General features: G+C 44.1%; 1 protein-coding gene across 1 annotated transcript in view; it reads left to right on the forward strand.

Annotated features, from left to right (window-relative positions):
• zmym2 (zinc finger, MYM-type 2) overlaps nucleotides 1–7,097 on the forward strand; it is a 50,967-nt gene extending 43,870 nt beyond the window's left edge. The window contains exons 20-23 of the mRNA XM_036974930.1: nucleotides 3,614–3,728; nucleotides 4,098–4,343; nucleotides 4,493–4,631; nucleotides 5,108–7,097. Coding sequence (XP_036830825.1) covers nucleotides 3,614–3,728; nucleotides 4,098–4,343; nucleotides 4,493–4,631; nucleotides 5,108–5,315 — 708 coding nt within the window. The 3' untranslated portion in view covers nucleotides 5,316–7,097. The remainder of the gene's footprint in view (nucleotides 1–3,613; nucleotides 3,729–4,097; nucleotides 4,344–4,492; nucleotides 4,632–5,107) is intronic.
• Nucleotides 7,098–12,989: the final 5,892 nt, after the last annotated feature.

Genomic DNA, 12,989 nt, shown 5'->3' on the forward strand with positions numbered 1-12,989 from the left:
ATTTCAGGCTTCAAACATAAAGATATAAAACTGTATTTTTTTGTAAAGAATCAACAACAAGTGGGACACAATCATGAAGTGATATTTCAAACTTTTTTAACAACTCAAAAACTGAAAAATTGGGCGTGCAAAATTATTCAGCCCCCTTAAGTTAATACTTTGTAGCGCCACCTTTTGCTGCGATTACAGCTGTAAGTCACTTGGCGTATGTCTCTATCAGTTTTGCACATTGAGAGACTAAAATTTTTTCCCATTCCTCCTTGCAAAACAGCTTGAGCTCAGTGAGGTTGGATGGAGAGCATTTGTGAACAGCAGTTTTCAGTTCTTTCCACAGATTCTCGATTGGATTCAGGTCTGGACTTTGACTTGGCCATTCTAACACCTGGATATGTTTATTTTTGAACCATTCCATTGTAGATTTTGCTTTATGTTTTGGATCATTGTCTTGTTGGAAGACAAATCTCCGTCCCAGTCTCAGGTCTTTTGCAGACTCCATCAGGTTTTCTTCCAGAATGGTCCTGTATTTGGCTCCATCCATCTTCCCATCAATTTTAACCATCTTCCCTGTCCCTGCTGAAGAAAAGCAGGCCCAAACCATGATGCTGCCACCACCATGTTTGACAGTGGGGATGGTATGTTCAGGGTGATGAGCTGTGTTGCTTTTACTCCAAACATAACGTTTTGCATTGTTGCCAAAAAGTTCAATTTTGGTTTCATCTGACCAGAGCACCTTCTTCCACATGTTTGGTGTGTCTCCCAGGTGGCTTGTGGCAAACTTTAAACGACACTTTTTATGGATATCTTTAAGAAATGGCTTTCTTCTTGCCACTCTTCCATAAAGGCCAGATTTGTGCAATATACGACTGATTGTTGTCCTATGGACAGAGTCTCCCACCTCAGCTGTAGATCTCTGCAGTTCATCCAGAGTGATCATGGGCCTCTTGGCTGCATCTCTGATCAGTCTTCTCCTTGTATGAGCTGAAAGTTTAGAGGGACGGCCAGGTCTTGGTAGATTTGCAGTGGTCTGATACTCCTTCCATTTCAATATTATCGCTTGCACAGTGCTCCTTGGGGTGTTTAAAGCTTGGGAAATCTTTTTGTATCCAAATCCGGCTTTAAACTTCTTCACAACAGTGTCTCGGACCTGCCTGGTGTGTTCCTTGTTCTTCATGATGCTCTCTGCGCTTTTAACGGACCTCTGAGACTATCACAGTGCAGGTGCATTTATACGGAGACTTGATTACACACAGGTGGATTGTATTTATCATCATTAGTCATTTAGGTCAGCATTGGATCATTCAGAGATCCTCACTGAACTTCTGGAGAGAGTTTGCTACACTGAAAGTAAAGGGGCTGAATAATTTTGCACGCCCAATTTTTCAGTTTTTGATTTGTTAAAAAAGTTTGAAATATCCAATAAATGTCGTTCCACTTCATGATTGTGTCCCACTTGTTGTTGATTCTTCACAAAAAAATACAGTTTTATATCTTTATGTTTGAAGCCTGAAATGTGGCAAAAGGTCGCAAAGTTCAAGGGGGCCGAATACTTTCGCAAGGCACTGTACCTGCTGGAATGCGTGCTACGGGTGGGTGCAGCTATGGTGACCAGCGAGCAGAGATAAGGCGGGACTTTAGCTAGCAGAATCTTGTAGATGACCTGGAGCCAGTGGGTTTGGCGACGAGTATGAAGCTAGGGCCAGCCAACGAGAGCGTACAGGTCGCAGTGGTGGGTAGTATATGGGGCTTTGGTGACAAAACGGATGGCACTGTGATAGACTACATCCCAATTTGTTGAGTAGGGTGTTGAAGGCTATTTTGTAAATGACATCGCCAAAGTCGAGGATCGGTAAGATGGTCAGTTTTACGAGGGTATGTTTGGCAGCATGAGTGAAGGATGCTTGATTGCGAAATAGGAAGCCAATTCTAGATTTAACTTTGGATTGGAGATGTTTTATGTGAGTCTGGAAGGAGAGTTTACAGTCTAACCAGAACCGTCCAGAGTAGTGATGCTAGACGGGCGGGCAGGTGCAGGCAACGATCGGTTGATGAGCATGCATTTAGTTTTACTTGTATTTAAGAGCAGTTGGAGGCCACGGAAGGAGAGTTGAATGGCATTGAAGCTCGTCTGGAGGGTTGTTAACACAGTGTCCAAAGAAGGGTCAGAAGTATACAGAATGGTGTCGTCTGCGTAGAGGTGGATCAGAGACTCACCAGCAGCAAGTGCGACATCATTGATATATACAGAGAAGAGAGTCGGCCCAAGAATTGAACCCTGTGGCACCCCCATAGAGACTGCCAGAGACCCGGACAACAGGCCCTCCAATTTGACACACTGAGCTCTGACTGATAAGTAGTTGGTGAACCAGGCGAGGCAATTATTTGAGAAACCAAGGCTGTTGAGTCTGCCGATGAGGATGTGGTGATTGACAGAGTCGAATGCCTTGGCCAGGTCAGTGAATATGGCTGCACAGTATTGTTTCTTATCGATGGCGGTTAAGATATCGTTTAGAACTTTGAGCGTGGCTGAGGTGCACCCATGACCAGCTCTGAAACCAGTTTGCATAGCAGAGAAGATACGGTGGGATTCGAAATGGTTGGTGATCTGTTTGTTAATTTGGCTTTTGAAGACCTTAGAAAGGCAGGGTAGGATAGATATAGGTCTGTAGCAGTTTGGGTCAAGAGTGATTCAGGATTCAGACACGGCTAAGACATCCGGGTTGGCAGAGTGTGCTAAAGCAGTGAATAAAACTAACTTAGGGAGGAGGCTTCTAATGTTAACATGCATGAAACCAAGGCTTTTACGGTTACAGAAGTCATCAAAAGAGAGCACCTGGGGAATAGGAGTGGAGCTAGGCACTGCAGAGCCTGGACTCTCCACTACATCGCCAGAGGAACAGAGGAGGAGTAGGATAAGGGTACGGCTAAAAGCCATGAGAATTGGATGTCTAGGACGTCCGGAACAAAGAGTAAAAGGAGTAGGTTTCTGATGGCGATAAAATAGATTCAAGTTATAGTGTACAGACAAAGGTATGGTTGGATGTGAATACAGTGGAGGTAAACCTAGGCATTGAGTAATGATGAAAGAGATATTGTCTCTTAATTCATATTCATTGACGGAATAGTTGCAAGGGATCAGAATGGCTCCAGGCCCCCCTATATCTCTCTCTCTCTTTCAGTCATGAAAGGAGAGGGCTGTTGTAGCCACCGGCAGCGCTAGGTGTTTGTGACGAGATGCAGGGTTGGGACTGGGAGTCAGTCTGACTGGCTGATGATGTCACAGTTTCATAGGGCTGCAGTTATGATTGATGGAAGAGGCCTTGGTTCTGAATGATGCATTTACAGTGTAACCATGGCGATGTGGCATGCGGGTTCTCATTCTCATCAGACAAGCGTTGCTTTATTTGGAAGAGACACCTCTATTTCTCACTACTCTCCTTTCATATTTTTGTCCAATGATTAGAACTTTTGCTGTTCACATCCTGAAACATGGTGTTGACTATTTATAATATGAGGACACCATCTATATTCTTCACAATCTCGTAACCAGGTCTAAGTTTGGCTTTCCACAAGATTTTTCCCCTAGTCCAGTTATTCTCTGTTTGTTTGTCTGTAGCATCTGCAGGCCAAAGGCAGGAAAGATGAACTGTTCAGTGACCCGTGTTTCGAGCCGTTTGGAGAGGAGCTCAACAAGGTCCTCAAAGACTGGCAGCCCAGCGTGATGCCAGATGGTAAATAAATACACTTACACTTTATCACTGCTCAATTCACGTCTATCAACTGAATTATCTTCAGCACACACTCCATCTATGCTCTTTACGGTAAGGTTTTAGACCTGGAACTTTTTGTTTTTAACTGCAACTCCGTAGTAGACCTACCCGCAGTGTCCAATGATTAGAACTATTTTTGCTGTTCACATTCTGAAACAATAGTGATTGCACTATATTTATGATATGAGGACACTGTAGACATGATCAGTCTAAAACCACATTCATTTGTAACAGCTTTTGTGTGGATCAGTGTTTGTGTTAATGTTATGTCCAGAGGGACTGTATTATGATCATTGTTGTTAACAGTTATCGGTCTGTCTATACCCCCAGGCGCTCGGTGGGGCTGTGTGGAGGAGCAGTGCCTGTGGAGCTGTAAGCTGCTGGGGGAGCAGAGTCCTGCAGCATTGCTGCGCTCCCTGGTCTATCTCAACACCAAGTACTTTGGCCTGCGCACCGTGGAGCAGCATCTGTGCCTTTCCTTTAGTAACGTCTACGGGCCAGACCACACAGACCCAGCCACACAGGAAACCACTGTCTGCATCCGAGTCCCCTCCATCTCCTCACAGGACCACCCCTGTGAGTCTGACCACTAAGACACACTTACACACACACACTGTTGTGGTCAAGTGCATCTTTTTATCAGCATTTCTTTAGATGTGCCTATTTTTGTGCCAGGCCTCCTGTCATGTTGTTAATCCTCCCTGTCTGTTTGTGTCTGTGAGTAGTACAAACAGGGTCCAGGAAGAAGAAACGTAAAGAGGACAGTGACCCGGCCTACGAGCCAGATGACGGCTCAGGAAGCTCCAGCCACTGTCCAGTCAAGAAGCACGAGGGCAGACTCTACGAGCTCTACCGTTCCAAGTGGTGTGTCCCTTTTCTCTTCTATGACCTCGACTTTCTCAAGTGGTCAATTTACCTTACTACATTGTGGTCATTTATGTGTTGAATGTCAGGGACCACTGCACAGAAAATATGCAGGTTAGTGTTTTTCGTCAGGAATCTTGTTCTGGAGGCAGGTCTGCAGAGTGGTCACTAACTGGTACAGCCACAAAGTCATAAAATCTGAATTTAAACCTAACCTTAACCACACTGCTAATCCTAACCTTAAATTAACTTAGACTTAAATTAAGACCAAAAAGCTCATTTTTGTTTATATGAATTTTTACAATATAGCCAATTTTGACTTTGCAGCTGGCCCATCTAGTGGAAATCGCTCAGTTCTGCCTCTAGGACAAGCTTCATCCCAATCAACGTCATTCTGCAACAAATGTATTGGCCCAAATGTAGCTCCGTAGCTATAATTTCGTTTGTGGTTAATGTGGTCATTCCTCTCTCTGCAGCCCGGGGTTGTTGAGGCAGCGTATGGATGTGTTCTATGTGCAGCCAGAGGCATCGGGCTGCAGCAGTGACAGTGACAGCTCCCTGTGGTTCTCCTCTACTCCTCTGGACCGCAGTGTCCTGGAGAGCATCCTCACACCTCTCCTCCTGGTCAAAGACATCTACAGAGAGCGCCATCTAGAAGAGGAGGAGGAGGGAGGTGGGAAATAGAGTCCACTCTTCTTCTCCATCTCAGAGAAGAGGAGGATTAGGGTCCTCTTTTCTTCCATCCAGTCCCATCCTCAACAACATTACAACTGGGTTGCTGCATTCTCTATCTTTTACACCATTACTCCACCATTACTCAGCGATCTCAGGCCAGCTGTGAGTGTACAGTGGATGTCAGGTGAGAAGGAACTACACATCGTAGAAATAGAATGTATAGAACGGGCGTACCCATTTAAGTTAATAATGGCTTAATCGGTGGGCTGGTGGTGTTAACCAGTCAAATTGTTAGGGTTAGAGGTTCCAAGTCCCGTTCTATTCATTCTATTTCTATGCTGCACATGCCCAGAGCTGATCGGAGGAAAGTGTTTCCCTGAAGGGCCAAGGAAGGGGACTCGGTCTGCAAGTAGCTAGGGGCGATATTGGGAGTGTGTCGTGTGAAAAGCAAATTCCCCATGAACTGCTGCTCTTCCTTCTGTAGGGGAAGTCCATTCACGTGATGTAGCATTACTTACTAAGCCCAGATTGGGCTGCTATGCTGTGTAAATATTTCTGAAAGTTAAGTAGGGGATGGGAAGAGACAGATAGACATCCACCAGAATCCATCCCACTGAATCCTCCTCAGCTTTGACCCCCAGAAGCCTTTTAAAGATAAGACATTTATTTATTGCGGTTGATTGATTGGTCTTGGTTCTATTGTATGTTTGTTCTTTGTACGCCGGGATGGGATGCGTGTTCCATTGTGATGCGTGTGCCATTTTTCTCTCCTCCGTTAAGAGCATTAATTAGTTGATTAATTAAACCTGCTGCAGCCTGGAGCTCTCCTGTGTCTCTGTCTTTCCCGTTTCTTTGTTCTGAGGGTGGAGGTAGGGGTAGCTGCAGGGGTATTGTCTGGGGCTTCAGAAGATCTGCAGAGTTTTGTCTAGAGGGGAGACAGCTTTTATCAAATTTACTTTTCGTAGCAGGTTTAAGGGAAATTACGCCGCCGGTTAGGAGAATCAACGTAGCAGGTTAGGAGAATTAGGTTAAGGTTATGAAAATGGTTAGGGTTAGCAAATTTGACAAAAGCTGTATCCCATCTACATGACCAAGTTTCCGGTACAAGTATGAAGGAGATGGTATACTGCCTAAAGACTACATATTTTGTCTGTTTTAATCCCAGTGTATTTTGTTTTGTCTCATTGAAGCTATTTGATGTTGATTATTTAGTTGTAAACGTAGCACTTGATAATGGGTGTTGTATTACTCCCAGCTAATGAGTTATATTCTGTTAACATGGCAACTGTTTGTGATGTAACTAGGGTGGACAGATCTCTTTCAGGATTAGCACATTATAGACATGCCTGGTGACGTTTTCCAAATTTACTCCATCTCCAGGCATCCAAATTACACTAGAAATCTCTGCATCTCCTTAACTTATTTATGTTTTTTATTACTGTTACCCTTTTACATTTTATTTGTATTATTTTCTATCAATAAATTACAAGCGAATACCTCGTTTTTACGTTGACTTCTGAATAGGATTTTGTTTGATTTAGATTTTTCTTTGAATGGCACCTACCTTGCCTTCCATGTACTGTCTGTGGACTACGCTTCAAGGCTGGAGAATGTCTGGATGGAGCCTGTCAAGGAAAGGAGTCACAATTGGTTCTGTGACTAGCCGGCTGGCTCCAAAGCCTAATGTGAATGTGCCTGTGTGTACTGAACGTGTGTGTAACTTCATGCCAGGTTAATTCAGTGTGTGGGCTGATCTGCCAAATTGATAAAAATAAATAATTTAATTTCTTAGATGTTTTACATTGCTTATATATATATCTTATGTGCACGGTTGTGAAGCTGTGTGATGTGTCCATGTGAGTGAGACCTCACTGGCTCTGTCTGTGGCGTTAACACGGGCCCTCACCTGTAGTGGGGGCAACTCGTTTCCTGGGTACCAAGGTGACAGGCAAACACAGGCTACTGACGAAGGCCCATTTCTGTTAGGTGGCAGACAGAAGTCATAAAGGGGTGTTGCATGTCGACAACTCTGGGGGTGCATCTCAATAGTCTAAAAGCAACACCTGAGGAGGAGCCAGTTAATGGAAGCCATGTTAGACTATTGAGACTTGCTCAGGAGAAGAGGCGGGGGGATCACATGACAGGAAACGATGATGTAAAGTTATGAAAAGTTTCAAGTTCAGTAAGGATTTTCCATGAAAAGCTTGGTGTTCCATTCCTATTTTCTCACTGGATTGAAATGTTAATGTCTTGCCATACAGTATCATCTTGAGGATGACATTCTAGTAAATTACCCATTGTTAGATGTAAAGTGATTGGGGTCGACTCAGAATTGTCCATAGATTTCTAAAACATGTTATTCTAATTCCTGTTCAGTGTTCATATTGTTTTGAAAAGTATTCTGAACAATGGTATTGAATATATGTTCCCAATGGGGGGCGCTATTGCCATGAGCGCACACATGTGTCATTGACCCATGCATAGAGGCCCGTATGGTGCCTAAACTCTTGATTTATTAACATCACAGCAAAAGGCTGTGTTAAAATAATACCCATCATTCCACACCTGAGCACTGCTATGCTGAGCCCCACGACAGGGTGTCTGAAAGATGCTGCAGTGTTTCCCCTGTGTGTGTGACTGATGTAAGACCTTAAAAGCCACCCCAAGAGTATGTCATAGACCGCTGTAACCCCACCAGAGTGTAGGCCTAAGCATTATCAGTGTAAAATGTATCTAGATATCTTTTAAAAGGTCAAGCATAAAACTTAAGGTGTTTTAAAAAGACAGACAATTTCATCATGAGCATTTATGAAAAATGTATGATAAATCTCTCATTTCTTTCTTTTGTTTTGTCTTTTTTTGTCATTTTTTTGTTGTTGGGAAGTGTCAGCTTTTTTCTTTATTTTCTATCGGTTAGAGTTGGCCAGACTCCAATAACTTGTCCCATTGATCTAAAGCTGAAACGGCCCTGCGCTCTCACAGCCAGCCCTGAGAGAGCGGATCAGGTGTAAAAACATTTTTCACCCTAGTGTTTTTTTTTTTTGTTTGGGCTCAATCCCCGGTTCTTTCAGGGGGCACAAAGGAAGAGCTGCGCTCAGCAGGGTCATGTGGTGAACCCTGCGCCCCAGGCGACGGGCAGACTATAGGTGGTGATTAGGGCCTCTAATGTGTGATGAATTCTTTTCGAATCACATGATATGAACTAATGTCGCCATTTAATTATAAAACAACAGAGTGGAGGGGGGTGCAGAGCGTACACCTGCACCAGACCATGGGTGGGAGGAGGGGGGGGGGGGGGTGGATGACAACTGCATTTCTAACGTTTTGTGCTCCCAACACATGGCTCAGACCCCAGTGAAGAAATATTTTTAAAAGCCCAGGGAGAAAGATAAGTATTACATTTAAACACATGACATCTTGTTGAGCTTTTGGTTCTCATTGTCAATACTCAATGGTGTATCTGACAGTAGCTGATTTCTCAGCCTTCTTTGCTCCCTGTGTAAATTATGGAGGGTTTAGTTTGTCCTTCTCATTATCTTTGATGGACAGGACAGTGTCCACCTTCATCACAAAGCCCTGTAACCTTGAGAAGCTGGCATTAAAGTCTGGCTCTCAACAAAGGGTTGTTGGGGGTGGAATAAGTTACATTTAGAATGACCTATCTTTATTTGGGGGACATCTGGAAGCAGTGGGTGTAACCCTCTGACAAACACAAACACAGCTCTCTCGCTCTAACAGGGAGTTTTTCTAAAGCTATCTATCCGGATTTCGCTTATTGGATAGGATTAAATCCATAGTAATCGAATGAAGAGAACGGAAGTCCCCATTCACTGATTTGTCTGTTCTAATCATTATATTTATATGCATTTAATCCTATCCGATAGGCAAAATCCAGATAGATCATTTTTGAAAAACTGGGCCCTGGCTTTGCCTATAGGTGTCTCTGTTGAGACTAGCCTCCATCTTTTCAACCCAGTGTCCCCACATTCCTGTTGCTGGGATGTGCTGTCAGCTTTGGGTGTGTTCCTCTGCCCAGGCGTTGCTGACACCTGGCAGATCTTACAATGCCTAGATAAGTATTTAACATATAAACTAACCACATATGTTATAGCAATCTGTCAGTCGATGTCACAGTCAATGACGTGGCACGCAACCATTGGTTGATGCATGCAATGTCTGAGCAGGGGAACGTGACCCATACCTCACTTTCTCATGACAAGCTCCTCCTTCTCATGGACAGTCAAAACACAGGCTCCCTATTGGATGCACTGTTTGGCCACACTGTAGGAAAATCACAGGACATGAAGTACTCAATACCAGGGTTAGGGTCAATTCCATTTTCAATTCACTCTATTTCAATGTGGATACGATTCTTTAATCAAATTTCAATTAGCTTGCTGATTTGACAGAATAAAAAATGGAATGTACTATTCGGCCACAGCCGCCACACTGTTCCAAATGTTTCAATGTCTTTTCTGTAGGTTTAATTAACATCACTGTATATCACTCATTCTCACACATGCATACCCACGCACCCCCTGTCACTGAATTGTGAGGCCTTGTATTAGAAGATGATGTCTGTGTGAAGGCTATACTAGGTCCAATAAAAACATTCAGGGCACTAGTGAAATAAACAACGGGTGTACTGACTGACTGGCTTACTGAGGTATTCGGACTCTGGGGCCAGTGTGAATTTGTTAGGTGATTAAAGGCTATAAATAACTGCTGTCTGTTTTAGGCCCTTGGCCCTGGCTACAGGGCTGGACAACTGCAGTTGGGACCCCGGGGCAAATACCTCCAGGTCCCCCTTAAAATACAGCTCATCTCATGATATTCTTCACATTTTGCCATGAGGATGAAAGAAAATGTTGCAGTTTTAAAGCTAATTTCCTGGAATTCTACACATTTTGCCGCTGCTTATGACATGTTCATCTGCTATCTGGGGGGCCCCCGACCTCCAGGGGGGCCCTGCATCCCTGTCCAGTAATCCGGCCCTGCATGGCTGTATGCAGAGCAGCCTTCACACTGCATCCCCCTGCCAACCCACCAGCAATCTACCAACAGTCCTTGCCACTGGGCCCTGTAACCCTGCACCTATCTCCTGTCTCTCTGCCTGTCTGGTCGGCCCTGATCTATGCACTCAATATTCCCCATCACTCTCCTCCTTCTACGGGACCTACTCACATTTCTTTTTCCATTGTCAATCTCCCTAAATTTCCCATCTGCTGCTAGCCACTGTTCTTCTCAACTCTCAAACATGTCCACAAGTACAAAACAGGTGTCCATGTAATTTGTACCCCTGAGTTCCAGGAACAGCGTGAAGGGTCATTCCTTCCTCATTCTCATGTGTCCGGTGCTCCTGATCCAGGTGCTACTCTAAGCCCTTCTAGTACACTAGACCCCTCAGCCTGGTCATTGTTCTTTTAGGAAGATTACAAATCACACACTGACTCCTGTGAGTGCCCAATATAGATATTTTTGACACTTATGGGGTTCCCACATGGATGTTTCTATTCTTATTCATAAGCTAGCTGGCTACCTTGACGTAGACCCTGAGAAAGTGTCTCAATTTCCCTGTTTTCTTAGGTTGCAGTTTACTATAATCCTGTTGATTGACTCAGATTTTATCCTGCTTGTTATATGCCACCTCTATGCCAAACTCATATTAACTTTCCTGGATGTTTAATGTTTGGAAATTGGCTCACTGGCATCTTGTACAGCAGGGTGTTGTAAATTGTTGCTGGGTCTGTGTGGCAGTGCTAAATGGGTTTGTGATAAATGTTTGTCTCCAACGTGTGAGACTGACACGCTGGTCTAACTTTAGTTATACGCGTGGATGTGTGTACGCAGGGTAGTCAGCACTGTGGGGAGGGATGTGTCACCCCTCCCTTCCAGCTCACTATCACATTCTCACATCCCCTCTTGGAATGTGAAGAGAGGGAGCGATAAGTTTAAGGGTTGTGTAGGTCAATGAACGTGTGTTCTTGTACAAAATCCACCCCAGCATCCCCAAGATATGATATACACTATATATACAAAAGTCATTTTTTGTCCTGCTAGAATAGAGCTTCCCCGGTCAACTGTAAGTGCTGTTATTGTGAAGTGGAAACGTCTAGGAGCAACATCGGCTCAACCGTGAAGTGGTAGGCCACAAAACGGGACCGCAGAATGCTGAAGCCTGTAGCATGTAAAAATCACCTGTCCTCAGTTGCAACACTCGCTACCGAGTTCCAAACTGCCTCTGGAAGCAACGTCAGCACAAGAACAGTTAGTTGGGAGTTTCATGAAATGGGTTTCCATGGCCGAGCAGCCGCACACATGCCTATGATCACCATGCGCAATGCCAAGTGTTGGCTGGAGTGGTGTAAAGCTCACCACCATTGGACTCTGAAGCATTGGAAATGTGTTCTCTGGAGTGATGAATCACGCTTCACCATCTGGGAGTCCGACGGACGAATCTGGGATTGGCAGACGCCAGGAGAACGCTACCTGCCCGAATGCATAATGCCAACTGTAAAGTTTGGTGGATGAGGAATAACAGTCGGGCTGTTTTTCATGGTTCGGGCTAGGCTACAGCATACATTCTAGATGATTTTGTACTTCCAACTTTGTGGCAACAGTTTTGGGAAGTTCTTGTTTCAGAATGACAATGCCCCTGTGCACAAAGCGAGGTCCATACAGAAATGGTTTGTCAAGATCGGTGTGGAAGAACTTCACTGAACACCTTTGGGATGAATTGGAACGCTGACTGCGAGCCAGCCTAATCGCCCAACATCAGTGGCCAACCTCACTAGTAAGTGAGGCTGTTATAGCACCAAAGTGGGGACCAACTCCATATTAATGCCCATGATTTCGGAATGAGATGTTTGACGAGCAGGTATCCACATACTTGTGGTCGTGTAGTGTACTCATGGAGGTACACGTGTGTGTGTGTGTGTGTGTGTGTGTGTGTGTGTGTGTGTGTGTGTGTGTGTGTGTGTGTGTGTGTGTGTGTGTGTGTGTGTGTGTGTTGCAAATGTATACTCAAGTACAGAAGGTCCACATACTGGCTCAATTTTATTGACCACCACATACTCCAGAAATATGGTACAAAAAGTTTATTTAATAACAGTTTTGTAAACGTTTGAGGTAAATTAACATTTACATCAACTTGTTCTTACAAAATGTCATACACAAGGCACTTCTCTTAAGACAGAATTGAAACAGGCTGCTGTTCTGAGCATACAGGAGATGGTTCCTACTCCCTGACTGGCCAGAGAAATCACGCTCTGCATGACACACATCAAGAGTTTGAAGAAAACTACTGTATGTTATCCTATTGGATGAGGGGCTTGCGGGCAACTCAAAACAATACACACATTGATGTGTGTAGAAGAGAGGAAGGGCCAGCTACCCAGCTGACATTCTCTCAACGTTAGTGTGACATTGTATTACAAGCTAACTACAGAGCCACATGAATGTTGTGAGAAGAAAACACAGTGAAAGCACTGAGTGAGCACACAGAAAATACTCACAGCCCACTTTTTTTCTATATTTGAAAACCCAAACTTTCTGCAATCATCTCAGACCATGAGTTAACTTATAGATGTATCCTCTATTCACATTTGATGTCATTTTTGAAATAATGTCTTTAACGCAAAGAGCCGCTGTGTTTAACGGTTAAGACATTTTCTTTTAAGGATT

This window comes from Oncorhynchus mykiss, chromosome 3 (assembly GCF_013265735.2).
Source record: "Oncorhynchus mykiss isolate Arlee chromosome 3, USDA_OmykA_1.1, whole genome shotgun sequence".
Taxonomy (NCBI): Eukaryota; Metazoa; Chordata; class Actinopteri; order Salmoniformes; family Salmonidae; genus Oncorhynchus; species Oncorhynchus mykiss.